At 41.8% G+C, this 15,818-nt stretch overlaps 1 protein-coding gene across 2 annotated transcripts in view; it reads right to left on the bottom strand.

Annotated features, from left to right (window-relative positions):
* Positions 1 to 332: 332 nt before the first annotated feature.
* Positions 333 to 15,818, bottom strand: part of gpc5a (glypican 5a) — a 132,875-nt gene continuing 117,389 nt past the window's right edge. The window contains exons 9-10 of one of the 2 annotated variants that reach the window (XR_013811886.1): positions 4,188 to 4,623; positions 333 to 3,806 (exon numbers count right to left, since the gene is read on the bottom strand). Coding sequence is in view for 1 of the 2 variants with exons in the window: in XM_079737003.1 (XP_079593129.1) it covers positions 4,478 to 4,623 (146 nt within the window). In the remaining variant the exon portion in view is untranslated. Of the gene's footprint in view, positions 3,807 to 3,848; positions 4,624 to 15,818 lie in introns of those variants that run through there. The other variant, XM_079737003.1, reaches the window with a different exon arrangement.

Raw genomic sequence — 15,818 nt, 5'->3', positions numbered from 1 at the left:
TCTATGGTTACCCTTTTATCTCTGTGCGTTGCACACCGGATTTGGTGGTGCTGGTGTGTGTTAGCGGTTGTCAAGGTCATGGTTATCATTTTGTGTGATAGGCAGAAGCCCTGCTGGGAATATGAAATTAATTCCAGTGTTCGCTTGCAGTACTCAGCAACCGGCCTCTAGCAGACATCCCTCCGGGTGCCACTATCTCGTCCGTAGAGATTAAAAAAAGACACAACAACCGCCTCGCCATCGCAACCGTTTAGCTCAGCTAGCAAAGGACATGCGCACATTCTAAAGCCAAGGCTTTTACGACGCTATCCAAACAGCCGACAGTTCACTCATTTACCATCAAGGTAGAAGTTTCTTCTATTTTTATTCAAGAAATACAAAATGGGTTACACATTGCACCAGTATTGCAGGACAAAAAACGTTGAATTGGAGCGCACTCGTTTGAGAAAATAGCTATTTGTGTTTTGTACAACACAATCGAAAATACCAGCACCAACACATCTTGAAAAATCACCAACATATATACAGTATTTTGTCCATATATTCCAGGCCTATTGAAAGGTCAGGCAAAATTCTTCATTGTTTAGCCCTTTCCGATCCGCTGTCTAATACGTTTATTTCCTGAGACAGCAGGAACTCCGAGATACATAAACTTATGGACCACGATCAGCTGTCCCGATTAGACTCAGTTCCTATGGGTTGAGGTGGTGACCCCTTTAATCAAACGGCACTTCACTCAGCAGCTACAACACAGTCCAATAACCAAACCCTTGTTAACTCTTTCTGTTGAACAGATGTATCCTGATATGGTCTGCACTTTAGGCTGGAAATGGAGAAGGGCTTTTTTTCGTCACTTTAATGTAATTTCAGGGGGGAAAATAATATTTTTAAACTAATTCGTATTTTGATTAGTTGTCAGGAAAGGGCTTGCTTATAGTGGAATCAAATATGTCCTTTTAGAGAATGCCATCTCATAAAGGGACTCATAATACCCAGTTGAGTAATCACAACTTGCACCTCTTTTACTCTAATAGTGACCTTATGTTTAAACTTGGTTCAAAACGTGAGGCTTACGACTTTTAAAGATCCACCTCACCAAAAGATCAGGGGAGTGGATCACCTAGGCAGCACGTTTTTTGCCGCAAGTTAAGGCACCTTCAGCGATGACGTTCACTACTGCATCAACACGGTTTGACCTTATGCCATGATCCCCAACATAAACTGTCCTTCCTGCGTTACATAAACCTGAAGTCTCCCCAGCTGCCCCTTCAGTTGATACCAGCAACACCTACATGATCCCACAGAGAACTCTTCCCAGTTTTTTATCTGCGATCCCCTTCTCCTTTTTTCCTTCTCCTCCTCCTCCTACTCCTCCTCCTTTGGTCAAGCACCCCTAGTCACCTAGTGAGAACCTCAGACTGATCCTTCTTTTCGCCGACTCTTTGGCTGATTGTCACTACTTTAACGAGCATTGGCTAGATAATCACTACTATTAATACTACACAGAGGTTTGTTGAAAGGACTCAATGAAGGTCAGCTTCTGTCTGATCTATAAGTGTATGAAAGGAATATGTCTGCATATTGATAGCAAGGTTGCTGCATAGACTCAAACTCTTCAGAACATTTCTAAGTTGAAAGCTGCCTTTTATAAACCATGAAATTGAGGTCCAAATGCCTCCAGCTAACAAGCAGATCCCATCCTCAAATCCTATTCAGATGATAAAATATGAGGGAGATATAATATAGTACATAGTATACTCTGTATTATAAAATGTATACTATAATATGTAATAGTATATATACAATATATACTACACTATGTGATTCATTTTAAGACAGATGATGTACTATGCCATTACTCACTGGGTTTACTTTAGAATGTCTAAAGAACATAATATGGTAATGGATTTGGTTAAAAAAAGTTATACAATCACTTTTATCTTCTCTTAAAACAGTTTACTGGCATAAAGTTTACAATTGATCACACGCGCTTGCACAGATTATTGCCTGAAAGTGATCAAAGATGAATCTCTGTGAACACATCTCATCTCAGGCCCCGTCCACACTGAGCCATTTTTTTGGTGAAACCGCAGAAGTCTTGTGCTTTTGGGCCTACTGTCCAGACGGGTCCAGCTGACCCGGTGCCCAACAACGCACTTTTCTGAAACCAGGTCCCAGGGTGGTTTCAAATATAAACTGACCTCTGCGGTTTCCTGTTAGGATTCGTGCGGACGCCTGAAACGCAAATGATGACGTCATCGCCCCCCCACCAGCTTGGCGTCGAATTTTTTTAATTTTTCTTTATTTGTATTCTTTTTATAGCTTTAAATACAGCCCCTTGGTAAATTGAATTACTAACTAAACATTAAAAAAGTATTTCTGCTAAATTTAAAAGGTTTAATCTCCTACTCGACTGAATATTTGTATACAGCGCGCAGGCTAGAGGCGCTCCATTTTTTATTGTGGAGAACGAGCGCCTTGAATATGTACTACAGCGTTTCTTCAGGTCGATGCGTTTTTGCAATGAGTCCGTCTTTACGGAGATATTCCTGAAACGCATCAAAGGAAAACGGAGGGGAAAAGATAGTTTTCGCCCGTGTGGACAGGGCCTTAGTTTGTTGTTTATTGATTTTGGTTATTTCGCCCTGTGGTGTAATGTCATTAAAAGGATCAACAATATCATTTCTTACCCTCTTCGATGGTAAAGAGCCTCTATAAAACCAGCTGTGATGTTTATTAGCCAATTAGCCAACTAGTCAAAATGAACCCATTAGTGACATCACAAGTAGGAGTGTCCACCCAGATGTTTGATGGGTAAATATACCTACCAGCCTGTGGACTGGTCCAACTGGTAGGGCTGATCTACGTAACATACAACTGGGTGGAAACTCTCACTTGTGATGTCACTAATGGGTAGATTATGATATTGCTTGTAATGACTCATCAACGTGATACCTGGAGGTCAACAAGGGGTATAGTGTGAGGTGGTTAGGGTGGAACCAACTCACCAGAGAGCATGAGTCTTAACACCACCACCACCGCAGCGTTTATTCCCTTCACTGTTGAGCCTCTAAACCGAACCCTGGCTGCTTTAACAACCAAGACGCCTCTGAAAAACAACCTTGGTGAAAACAAATACCTCTTTCTCCCTTTTTCACTGTCCTGTGCTCTGTATTCTCCATCATTCTCCCTCGCTCCGGCTATCGCCCTTGTTCCCCCCTCTCTCCGTCTCTCTCTCAAACTCTCTCTCTCTAACTCCCTCAGCTGCTCTCCCTCACACTGTCTCCCCCAGTGTTCTATCTATCTGCTTATTGCTTTCTCTCTCTCTTACACGCTCTCTCTCCCCTCCCCCTCCCCCTGCAGCCTAGTGTCTGAGTGGCGTGCCCGTGTGGTGTCGAGCGGGGATTGGAATGGTTGCGAAGGAAGATGGGGGGGGGGGGGGGGGGGGGGAGGAGGAGCCATCGCTATCACCTGACACCCAGACCCGCGGGGGAGAGGAGAAGCAGGATAATGGACTCCTGGGGAAATGGACGTATTTCTAAAGGAGTAAGAAGAAGATGAGTTCTCTCCCTTGACTTCTGCTCCTCCTCCAGTCTCTCCTCTCACTCTTTATCTCCCTCCCCAATCCCCTCCATCCCCCTCCCTTGCTCTCTCTCTCTTTCTCTCGTTCTCTCTCTCTCTCTCTCTCTCCTGGTGTCTGGTGACTCTCGGCCCAGCGGGTCAATTTCCACCTTCAAATGTAGCCATTTAATTAGTGTGAAGAGCTGCTCCGCTATCAGAGACGAGGACGGCCTGGTCCGACACTCCTATTCACGGAAGACGAAAGGAATGAGAAAGAAAAAGAAAAAAGCAGTTAATCTTTTATACAGACTCGCAATAATATAGATATTTTTGTACTTTTACGTTGCATATAAATTCCATGTTTGTCTTTTGAAGACATTACGGCAAAGTCAAGGAGTCAAAGCAGTCAGGAAGGGCAGGTAAACGGGACGATTAAGGCAAACAAAAAACCAACATACCATGTTATAGTCTGTATTGTACGTTAGTAAAATTGCACTTTAGTTCTATAGTTTAACAGCTTTATGAAAAAAAAAAAGAAAAGTGCATTAACTTCTGATACATGTATATAGTCATCTTATCATCGAACTTGAAATATAGTTAAATTAATAGTTTTATATAAAATATACATTTTCAATCGCCCTGTGCTTGCTGGTCGACTGTGGGCCATGACTTCAACTGGTTCAACGCACCAACGCCAGCGCGCTCGAAAACATGGTTCATGGAGGTGTTCCCATCGCGTCGGTGTCGCAACATACAGCTTGCTGCTGCAACATAAGTTATATCCCCCTCCCCTGCCCTGCTGTGCCCCCCTTTGTGCTGCAATCCTGGGGATTCACTGTGATTGGTCCTTGTTTCATTTGGGTGCGTCGAGTCATTAAACGGGAGCTTTTGCCATGTTTCAAACTCAGGGTGTCTCTTAGAACACCAGCAGGATGTGCAGACCAGTCAATGTGAGCGCCAGAACAGGCGCGCGCCGTCTTGCATGGGGCCTAGTACCGCCGCCCTCCAGGCCAGGGTCCTCGCTGTCTGGTTGGGGGACACGCCTCAGTGTGCTGTCCACGTCTGGAGCCCCAGAGGAGAGAGCACACAGCAGGTGTTAAAGCTTAACAGGGACATCTTAAATACAGGGATAGACCATCCATCGAGTGCGTGCAGAACCGAACATAACACATATCCACACACAGACACAAAGACGCATAATGGGCAGACTAATGTGTAGCCCATACATAGAAGTGATTTCGAAAAAACAGATTTCAAAGTTTTGGAATAAGTCTAGAGAATGAGCAGAAAAATAACCTTCAAGTTGTTATTTCCAGCTAAAGATTTGCTGAACACATTTCTGAAAGTACGCCAGTTGCTGAACACCTTTTACCTGAACTAATGAAACATGAAACGTGTTCTGCGAGTGAGCAAAGTACAGCAGTTATTCTGTTCCACAGACTTCTCCTTCATCAGATGGAAAATTAAAATTGCTGTTGAACTAATTTTTATGATTGATAATTGAGCACTTATATGCTTCATATGGAATTTGTTATTACTATCAAATTGAAACAAAGACCTTATTCCTGAAAGGAACATTTTGGGATTGTTCAACCTTGACCCTTTATTCCTAGTTTTAATTGACTAATGTGGACAGACCAAAAAAATAGAAAAGAATGCGCTTTAGTCACTAATACCCAAAATCATGGGAAAATAGCGTTCAGGTTGTAAAACAACAAAGTAATCCTTTAACGACTGATTGATCGTTTTCAATAGAATACAATTAATAGGATAGAATGGAATATCATTATTATTTTAATCAACATTCATTGTTTAGTTTTATAAAATGCAACATCACACATAAACAAAACAACATGAATGTATTTGACTTATATTCAAGATTTCCGTTATAGATTTGTAGCTTTTAACCTGGCTTGAACTGATGTATTCCTCATGCATCGGGTATGTGACTGTGGCCTGAAGTTAGTTGTATATTGATCACTGCACAAGAGTTCCAAACACAGCCATTTGGAGAGAGCAGACTATCTCGCTACAGGGTACCCTCAGAGCACCCCTCTCTCTCTCTCTCTCTCTCTCTCTCTCTCTCTCTCTCTCTCTCTCTCTCTCTGTCTCTCTCTCTCTCTGTCTCTCTCTCTCTCTCTCTCTGTCTCTCTCTCTCTGTGTCTCTCTCTCTCTCTCTCTCTCTCTCTCACTCACTCACTCACTCACTCACTCTCACACACACACACATGCACACACACACACACACACAAACACACACACACACACACACACACACACACACACACCACACCCACCCACCCACACACCCACACACACACAAATCAATTCACCTCACATAACTTCCAGGGCCCTCCAGCCGTCCAACACTCTAAAACGAGAGTCTCCTGGCAACTTGTTAATGGAGAGGCACTTTAAATGTAGCGCCGGCTTCTTAAGTACAGTAATAATGTCACACCGGTGTGCCATTAAAATTAATTACGCAAAGAAAATGGATTCCTCTAAAGTTAGAGGGACTCATCTAATATTTTAGAGCTAACTAATAGCAAAGCACTCAATTCCTCTGTACCTTAGGGTCACACCAGATTAAAAGTTATACCACTATAAGAACCAGAGAATACATTGTGTTAAATCTTGGAAAAAAATCCAAAATCCATTCATCAATAAATTACCAGAAAGATATATCCACATACATTAAATGAATGCTGCATTTCACAAAATGTTCATCAAATTGAACTTGAGTGCAGAATATAATATGTTAAATCTGTATCACCAGAAAAACTTCAAGGAAGGACTACATATGTGTTTATTAATATATATCTTGAAGTGGTTACTTCACTGTGCAGAATTTATATCAGACAAAAAGGAAAAATATGTTTTACTGCCATGTAATGGATGTTTCAGTTCTTGGTGAATACCTAGTCCCATAGTCTGACCCAATGCGTTGCCTTCAACAGTCTTGCCCCTCTCATCTGTTTGCCAACAGCTTTGTGTAAGCAGCCAGCCTTCGGTCCATTGAGCTTACCATTCCGCCATTCAACCAATCTGCCTAATCACAGCTCAGGCTGCACCCAATTGTCCTGCTCAAATTGTTAGCACCTTCCTTCATACGCTCTTGTAAAATAAAATATAAAAAGTGTCACAAGACTTTTTTTAACATTGCCCACTATCGGCCACTTTGGCATAAGCTGAGAGCATAGCTCTTTGGCAGGACAGTGTAACAAAAAATAAAACTATGAAGCAAGTAGAAGCTGTCTTTAAACCACTTTATTTAATCCCAGGGCACTTACAAAACTTGAGTTTGGTAAACTCAGATTCATGGGTGAAGTTGATATTTGTGTTGCCTTTTCATTTGGTTAGGGTTCATACTGGACAGAATTTAGTAACGCTTCCTTGTTATAATAATGGAGCAACAACAACTTTTTGCAGTCCTGGGTTATTTAAATTCCCTTCGGTGTTATTGCATATTCAAATAACCCCATATCCACCATTCGGTCACTGAATAATTAGTCTGGGTTTTTGTGAGTGACCTCAAGCAATTGCATTATATAGTTGTCCAAACAAATGTCGATTAGTGCTTTCACCTCCTGAATACACCATGTCTGGCTGCGACTCACTTTAATCTAGGACAAATTCACGTATACCTGACGGAATAGTGTTATTTCCAGTTTCCAGCATAAGTGTACGTTCAAACCACAATGCAAAGTAATTGTCTCCCTATACTCAGTGGGATGACATGAACATCTTAAGCAAACCAATCCAGGAGCGCACTTGGAAGCGGACCACGGTCTGCGTTTTCAATTAGACCGGAGTTTGCTTGTTTGGTCCACACTAGTTTGAATGAGCATTCACACCACCCCAAACTAACAGTATTATGCAGGAAAAAGCTCCAGAAAAAGTACTTTTGCACTGGTGGGAAAGTATCTATTGCAAAAAAAGATTGCAAAAAAAAAAGACGTCACAACACCTCCCTGTTTGTCACCACATATCAGATGAATGACCATGCCTTACATCCTTGACGTGGCTTTTATTCTGAAGATATGTAGACGTTCCCCTACAGTGGCACATTAACCTATCGGCGTTATTATTTAATGTCAGGGCACATACTGCAGTTCCTGGGATCCCTGCTGTTCTGCTTCTGAAGAGAAGATGGAAGAATTAGGTAGGGGAGGAGGAGATGGACGAACAGCACACCTGATTCATTCATTTGCTGTACTCACATGTTATTTATTCTAGATGTGTTCAGTGGTCTTCCTGCGTGACATCTAACAATATTAAGAGGAAAACAGTAATTGGAAAAAAATACTCATACCGGCATTTAAAATTTATAATAACTATTATTATTATTCTGCATTCTACTATTACTATCTACATTCCTTCCAATATTGTAATTGAGAGAATATGTTATTTTTTGGTGAAAAGCAATTGGGTTCTGTGAGAGCCACACCACTAGGAGAGGAGGAGAGGCCAGAAGAGGCAGAAGAAGAGTAGAAGATCAGGAAGCGGACACAGAGGAGGAGGATCAGCAGGAGGAGGAAGAGGAGCTGCTGAGGCAGGAAGAACTATAGGAGCTGTCTGGGATCTCAATAGGGGAACCAGGATGGAGCTGTTAGTGGATATCTAGTCCTCCACCAGAAGGTTTTAATAAACGCTCCGCTCTGAAGCAAGCAGAGCCATTTAGAAGCGTGTCATAAACTTCATTCAGATGATAGTCCATCCGTTTGCACCGTTTGTTCTGTGGTTAATTAATCAATGCTTTTAATGCACCATGCATCACTCTTTTCTTTTGTTTCCTGGCATTGATAATTATATACAAAATTTGAATTTTTTGTTGTTAAGCACATTACTTCAATTTGAAATTATTATATTCAATATAAAACTAAACAACATAAGTCTGTATTTTTCTCTTTGTGAATATCAGATTGAAGCTAGTAAAAAGCATATTATAAACATAAAGAAAAATGTTATACAAAGGTGTTTTATCCCCTTAAACCATTATTCATAATTTCTAATGAAAGGTTGCTTTAATTTGTTTTAAAGGGCTCATTTGGTGGTATTGTATGCTAATTCTGAAGCTTTATCATTAAATTAAAAAAAAATACACACCAACAGTAGGTAAAAATGTAAATGCAACAAATGTTTATGCTGCTTTTCTCAGGGTGTTTTTACCATGAATAAGAATTTTCAAGCAGCCTTAATGTATTCTTTTGTCTGTTTTCATTAATTCTCCTCACAAGAAGCTGAATTGGAACAAATGTATGTATTATGCAACCTGGGTGGAGGCGTAGAGATGCATTCATACTGCCTTTGTTCCACAGAGCCTTTTACATTTGCTTTGCTGCACATCCACGTATTCATACGTTCTACACATCGAAGACATTTCCAACCAAGCAAGACGAGAGCAAGGTAACCAGCAGTTAAGGATAGCTCCTCAATCTGAGTCAATTCTGCAGTAAATTGTTCACCCTCAGTCATTTGTTTTCTCATTCTCCACTTCCTTTCATATCGATCAAGGGTATTACTTAATGGATAACATGCACACACACACACAAACACACACACACACACACACAGACACACACCCACACAATCACCATCTACTTTTTACTTCCAATGTTGTACATGTCAATACAATATCAACAGTACATCAGTACATTTATCATCCTCATCATTGCCTGCCATACAGTTTTTCGCCCCCTCTAGAGATAGCAATCTAGCACTAGAATTCTTGAACACACGGTTGAGCGGTATGCTGCCATCATTTAAGCACTATCACATGAGAGGGAGTGCTGCTGTACTGAATATCAGCACGGCTATGATTCGGTCGTAGGTACGAGGCCGTAGGCCGAGTGCCAAAGATGATCACAGCTGTGCTGATATTCAGTTTTAGATATTATAGATCTCAATCTACTGTGACTGTTCTCACTACCACAACCCCAATATAAATAGGTTAAAAAAAATAAAAAAACTAACCCTGTAATTCTGGCTTTTCAGTGGCCAATTGTTGCTGTTGCATTAGTTGCTTTTTTTTTTCTTCAATTTGGATTGTATGCTTTAATTGTCCTAGACCTTAATTTGTAAGTAATTTTGGGTAAAAGCATCTGCAAAATGACTAAAATGTTAATGCCAATCCCTCCTTCCTCCTTCCATTGGATTTGGTAAGGCTACATGCCTATAACAACCATGGACCTATAAAGAAAAGGACAGAAGATTAAAACATGGCTCCCATTAATTCTTATGAAAACTGCTCAATGGCGCAGGGCAACATTAAGGAGAGATTTGCGTCCGCATCATGGGAGCCCAGCCAGTGCATGACGTTCCGGATGTAGCAATATTCTCGTTCTCTAGCATTGTTAGCATTGTAGCATCATAAGCAAGAGGTCTTAGCGAGCTGTAGCATTGTTTACCGACCATGGAAGTATAAGTTACTAACCCCCCGATGATTCTCTATGTGTGATCTTTAAATGAAACTCCTCCTGCCATTTAGGCAACAATAATTTAATAATTGTTATTTATATTATTATTTTAGATTAGTTTGTCCCTTTTTGACTCTCTGGCTCTCAAGTTTTGAACTGAGTTCAGAGTGAGATTTTGTTGGCGGGGGGGGGTGGGTATTAACATGTGACTGCATACAAATGTGTCCACAGACATGGTGACTAATGCGTGATAGTAAGCATTATTGGCCCTTAACACTAATATTCAGAAACAACACTGCCTAAGAAGGCTATTGGCTTTAGATGTTGCAAATGTGCAAAAACATAATTATATATTTATGTGGCATTCAGTCCAATGCTTAAAATATATCTGTGGCATTCAGTAGGCCAATGCTGTGGTAAAGTGTGTAAAGTATTACCAGGTGGTTCTTTCTGTTCAATAGATAGAACTTTATCAAACCCCTGTAGGAGAAATTTGTTAATGTTTGTCCCTATAAAACAATAATGGTAAAAAAAAAATATACAAAACATGACGGTAACTAAGTAAGTCAATCTGTCCAATCTGAAGGCTCTACTTAACCACTCCCCCTACTCACTTCCACCAATTGCAAAGCGAAGAACTAGGGGAGGGCGTAGCCTAACTAGTTTGTGAACGACCCAGAGAAACGCAACGCAAATTCAATGTGAACATGTATGAGGCTTTAATAAAATCCCGGACGATTTTGAAATTCCGCTACACATTTTTTTAAAAGTGTCTCAAAAAGAGGCCATGTCCGGGCAAAATAGGACGTCTGGTTACCCTACGTACGGGAAACCCATTTGATTCATACCTGTTCCACTGTTAAATAGAGGCCCAAATAGGTGGGCGCTATTCTTGTAATTTCTCTTCGTGAGAAATACGAAGTGTGGCGTGTGAGCGTGTGCATGGGTTGGATTGCGTGTGTCTCACGCCGAATGCGTGAGATTTGAGAGCCCTGATAACAGGTTAAGAGTCATTGTGATGGTTCTATAACACTTTATGGGTCAATTGGTCGCAGTTTCGACTCCCACTAGCGCATCTGGGCAAAAAATGGGAACATGCAAGTTTCTGCCAGCGACCCGCCGCCCACTCTCGCGGGAGTCTCGGGTCTCGCGAAGCACCGAATTGCTTTATGGCACTACAGACCCACAGACACGGAACCGGCTCGATACACAGAGTGGCCAAACACAAGTAGCGAAGCGATTGTTACATTCATCATGGATCAGCCGACTAAAAAGAGACAGAAAAACCCAATGTCGGAGAGAGAAAAGGGAGACTGACCGACAGAGGCCAGACACGAGTAAATGTTGGGCAAGCTTCTCAGGAAGAGCGTGAACTGAAAGAAAAAGAAGAAAACGGCCATGGCAAATCGGATGCCGACTTGCCATGGCCGTGTTGCTCTTAAAATTGTAAGTAGGCCTACCCTTGGGTGAACTTTGTCCTTTTTGTATTGTGGCTTCTTGATGTTGATAGTCTCTGTAAAATGTGTTTGCTCGACTGTTTTGTTGTGAGCCCTGTATGTTTCTAGGTTGCTTGCTTGCTGGGGTGTTAGCGTACTCGCTACCAAACACGTTTGGTTTCATGGTTGTTTTGCTGTTCATCTGTCTCGTCCCCCAGATACAAGCTAAATCCCCGAATCCAGGTTCTTGTTTATTAAGATCACTAGACCGCTATCCGAATGCCTCAGATTTTTCTAAGAGTGTAGCCTGTATCATGTGATATGTCCGGCTCGCCATATAATGCAGTACCCTGCATGAGAGCTACTAGTTAGCACATATTCGTCGGTATCAGAACTGTTACGATACGTGAACCTCCATTATAGCTTTAGCCATGTTATACCTTTGGTGTAGTTCCCCGCTTGTAAACATGTTTGTAAAAAGATTGCTTTGTATTTTTTCTTAGTTACAAGTGTTGGCAAACAGCATTGTTATGAGGCTTGAGGCTTGATGACCCATGACGGCTCGGCCTGCCTGCCCCGGTACAGCCACCACCCACATCCGAACTTGTGCGGGTACAAGTGTCAAGAGGAAATCTAGAGAACCCTCAAGAAGATGTTACACAACAGCCGTAAGGCAAAAAACAAACCATGAAGAACTGTCACTTGCATTTCTTTCAATATCCAAAATATATATATTTTTTAACCAAAGTGTGTATTATTGAACAAATGAAAGAAAGGTGGTGAAAACAACTGTTATTTAAAAAATTGGAAACATTTTAAAACCATATACAGTGTCCCTAATCTTCTAGACAGTCGGCCTATGAAAACTCTCCTGCGTGGACTAGTGACAGCATACCGTCTCGATCTCTGAATCCATTTCCCTGTATTTCCGTACACAAGGGACGTACTTGGGCAGATACATAAATGTACGATTGCTGCGCAAATTGTTCATGCTATCGTTATGTATTATGTTGGCCAACACTCTTACACTGATCGTTCTGTTCAACAACCAAAGATAAAACAATTCTAATCTAGGATATAACATCTCCCCGTCTGGATGGGTTTATTGTAACAAATACACCCTTTCAAAATGTATAACCTTGTCTACTCTTTATGAACATCTACCTCTGACATGGCTCCATGCATTTGCCGGCTTCTTTGAAAGCAAATGCACATGGCTAGCGTAGAAGTGGATGGGGAAGGGTCGTCAACGAGTTGTTACGACAGTGTTGTAAAATATCTCCTCCGAAGCTGTAGGGGGAGCTCAATGCGAGCGCAAACCAAAAAAAACACAAGAAGTGGCCAAAGTTGCATAGTTCCCGTTTAATATCTTTTTCTGTTTCTGAAACTGGAATCAAATAACCAAATATATACACCTAAATGGTGAATCGCAATGATCGCAAGCAGAGAAACGTGAGTTATTAAGTGCAGTCCAACAGCTGAACCAGTCTACAATTCCCTTTGCGAATTTAAGTGATAAAAAGTCACCACAGTGCCTAAAAACCATCAACGTCATTCATGTTAAGTAAAAAGAAAAACCTCGGACACGAGAAGTTAATGGAGCTGTGCACTGAGCCATCTTAGATGCCAGGCTGAAACTTTTGTTTCGCTACGACTCCTTTCAGCTCCCCACCCCTCCTTCTCCTGCAAAAATTATTACGGCTCCTAAAACACTTGAGGTGGCGTTTTGAAAAGAGAAAACTTACATTTTATAAGTACATGGCATAAAGATAATTATGAGCCTTTGATTGATATCCAGACATCTTTTGCGGGGACACATTCCTGTTCCCCACTTGTATTGGAGTGAACGAGGATATCTACTTCTGGGCCCCATGAATCAAGGGACCCGTCCACAGCCCGCTTAAACAACTGCAATATCAGGCTTGAATGCTGAGCACTGGTGGATTGCGGAAGTATGCAATGCTCCCGGGGGCCTGATAACAACAGGCTGGTCAGCCCTTGCTAGCTTCCTGTGAACAATAGCGATGGCTTGTGTTTGCTACACCCCCTTAACCAATATTATCCGGGAGGAGCTGAGAATCGAGGCAGGAACTCTTCCATAAGTTGTACCCTGCAGGATGATGTTTTCAACCAGTTCAACACCAGGGCAATGAGCTAAGAACTATCCCAGTAAGGAGACTGCCGACAATGAGGACATGATTCCCATGGTTCAGCATTGTTCCCCCGTGTGGCCCATAGACAGCTACAAACCAATGTTCAGTATCTCAGCGCAAGCTGATTGGCCCACTAAATACAGAACAGAGTTGAAGCTGGAATGGCTTGGAATGAATATAATAAGGTCTCTCTCTCTCCCTCTCTAGTTGTAGTGCTTGAATGCTTCTGAAGACATGGGGGTCAAGATCATAGATGTTATGATGTAAAACCACACATCCTAGGCCATCATTGTAATATTTTTCCCTCTGGAACTTTATAATTGGCAACAACAACTTGCCATTTCATCGGTTGATGAAAACTGAGACATTATGCCAACCATCTTCTATTTCATTCTAATCACAGAAGTCGGCTGGCAGGAAATCTATAATATCAGTGTGAATCACCCAGTTCATTAGCTGCCACTTAACTTGAGATATTAGAGACATGTTGCAACATTTTCCTCACCCTCACACAATTATTCACAGTGAGCTTTTCATAGCTGCATGATCAACTAAGGAGGTAAATACCATGCCAGGCTTCATCTTTACTGAGTTTTATTTCCCAAATAACATGAGTCATAGGATGGTTCAAGCCAGTAGATTGAAGGACTCCACTGTAGATCGCAACCAGAGATCAGCAACAATAAACAACAAAACGAATGCTACCATAGCAAAGTCCTGTGTCTTTATCTTCGAGTCCAGCTGTCTGTGATAACAAATCTGAAAATTCAGGATAGAACTGCCACAGCGGTAAACAACTCAGAGTTGAATTCATTTCATAAATGTCTCCGATGTACACTGCCTTTCACTGAACCTAAACTATATTCTCTCTCTATTGTCTATGTATCATTCACATACTCTTGTGTGTGACTATGGGTCACACACAACTTTTTCAACCATTCTCCTGCTTCTGTGTCTGAAATACTATGATGATGATGATGCACTGTGCTGGTTCATTCCTAGCCTTGTGTTAAGCAATGAGCCAAGCTCTAGCACCCGCAATGATTAATTTGAGCTTGATGAAATAGGAGAGTAGCTTGTTCAATACCAGAGCTACAGAAGATGCAGATTGTGGTTGTGAGAGAAGGAGAGATGCAATTTGTTAATCCCTGTGGGAAATGATTTCTCTCATTAAACCCAATCCTAACCTCTTGGGAGGCCACACATGTACTGCCCATGAACCAACGGCAGTTGTAGTGCCGATGCCTCTGTTATGGGCACAAGTGTTATCTTCCATGTTTTGGACATGGTTGTCAAAAACGAGGGTGAAGCAGATTGCAGAGGAGTCTCATGTTGCAGTTGCTGGAGGGGGTGGAGGGAGAGGATGTTTTCACAGGCATGGATTATTCAGACCCCTCTCCGTAGGGGGCACTTCCTCAGAGAGAGCCGGAGGTTACCACCCAGGGCTTCCGGGGGAGGCGAGAACACTACGCAAAACTCAAACATCTTATGATGGACTTCATTATTAATTCTAGCCGGAGGAGAGTAAGAAAAAGGTTGTGGTTTTTCCTCTAAAGGGTCTAGATTGAGACTTCAAATAAATGTAGATGGATTACTAACGCTTAAAAACATACAGTGCCAACCGAGATTTGAACTCAGGAGTAGATATTTTTGGATTTTTTATTTTGGTGGACCCCAGGAGCCAGAAATCTTTCTTGGAATTCAAGACACTTTGCTCAGGAACTCAAGGATCTGCAGAAGGGGTTTGTTTTGGGAGGAAGGGAGATCGATTCTGATGGTGGACACTGAGACCCTTGACACTCTAGTGAGCTCTTTCATAAATTACACAACAGCGCACATTTGTACCTAGGTTGTGTTTAGTGCATCACAGAGTAAGTCAGCATATTGACCTACTCATTATTTGGATGACACAAACATGTCCTGGGAGCTGCCTCAGGAGGTGACACATCATCATGAAGGTGAATGGGCTTTTGAAGATATTGGATTACACTTGGTTTCACAATTACCTTCAGAAACACTCAGTGTGAAAGGACGCTAAGGTTACGACAATGAGAAGTACAAAGAAAGTGCAGTTTCTTGTCCGCTACTGTCTTGGTCTCCACCAAAAACACCTCCATCCCTGTTCAATCTCATGCTGCTTCTCTCTGGCATATACATTTCTGTCAGCCACCAAAACGGTCTGGTCTGCAACATGTCCTTTGCACAGACGGTGCTCAGAGGGTTTGTGTGTCATTGTGTAGAAATCTGTGGTC

Source organism: Pollachius pollachius (genome assembly GCF_949987615.1).
Source record: "Pollachius pollachius genome assembly, chromosome: 5".
Lineage (NCBI taxonomy): Eukaryota > Metazoa > Chordata > Actinopteri > Gadiformes > Gadidae > Pollachius > Pollachius pollachius.
Note: the sequence above shows the minus strand (reverse complement) of the source record. Positions and strands in the feature narration are given on the sequence as shown.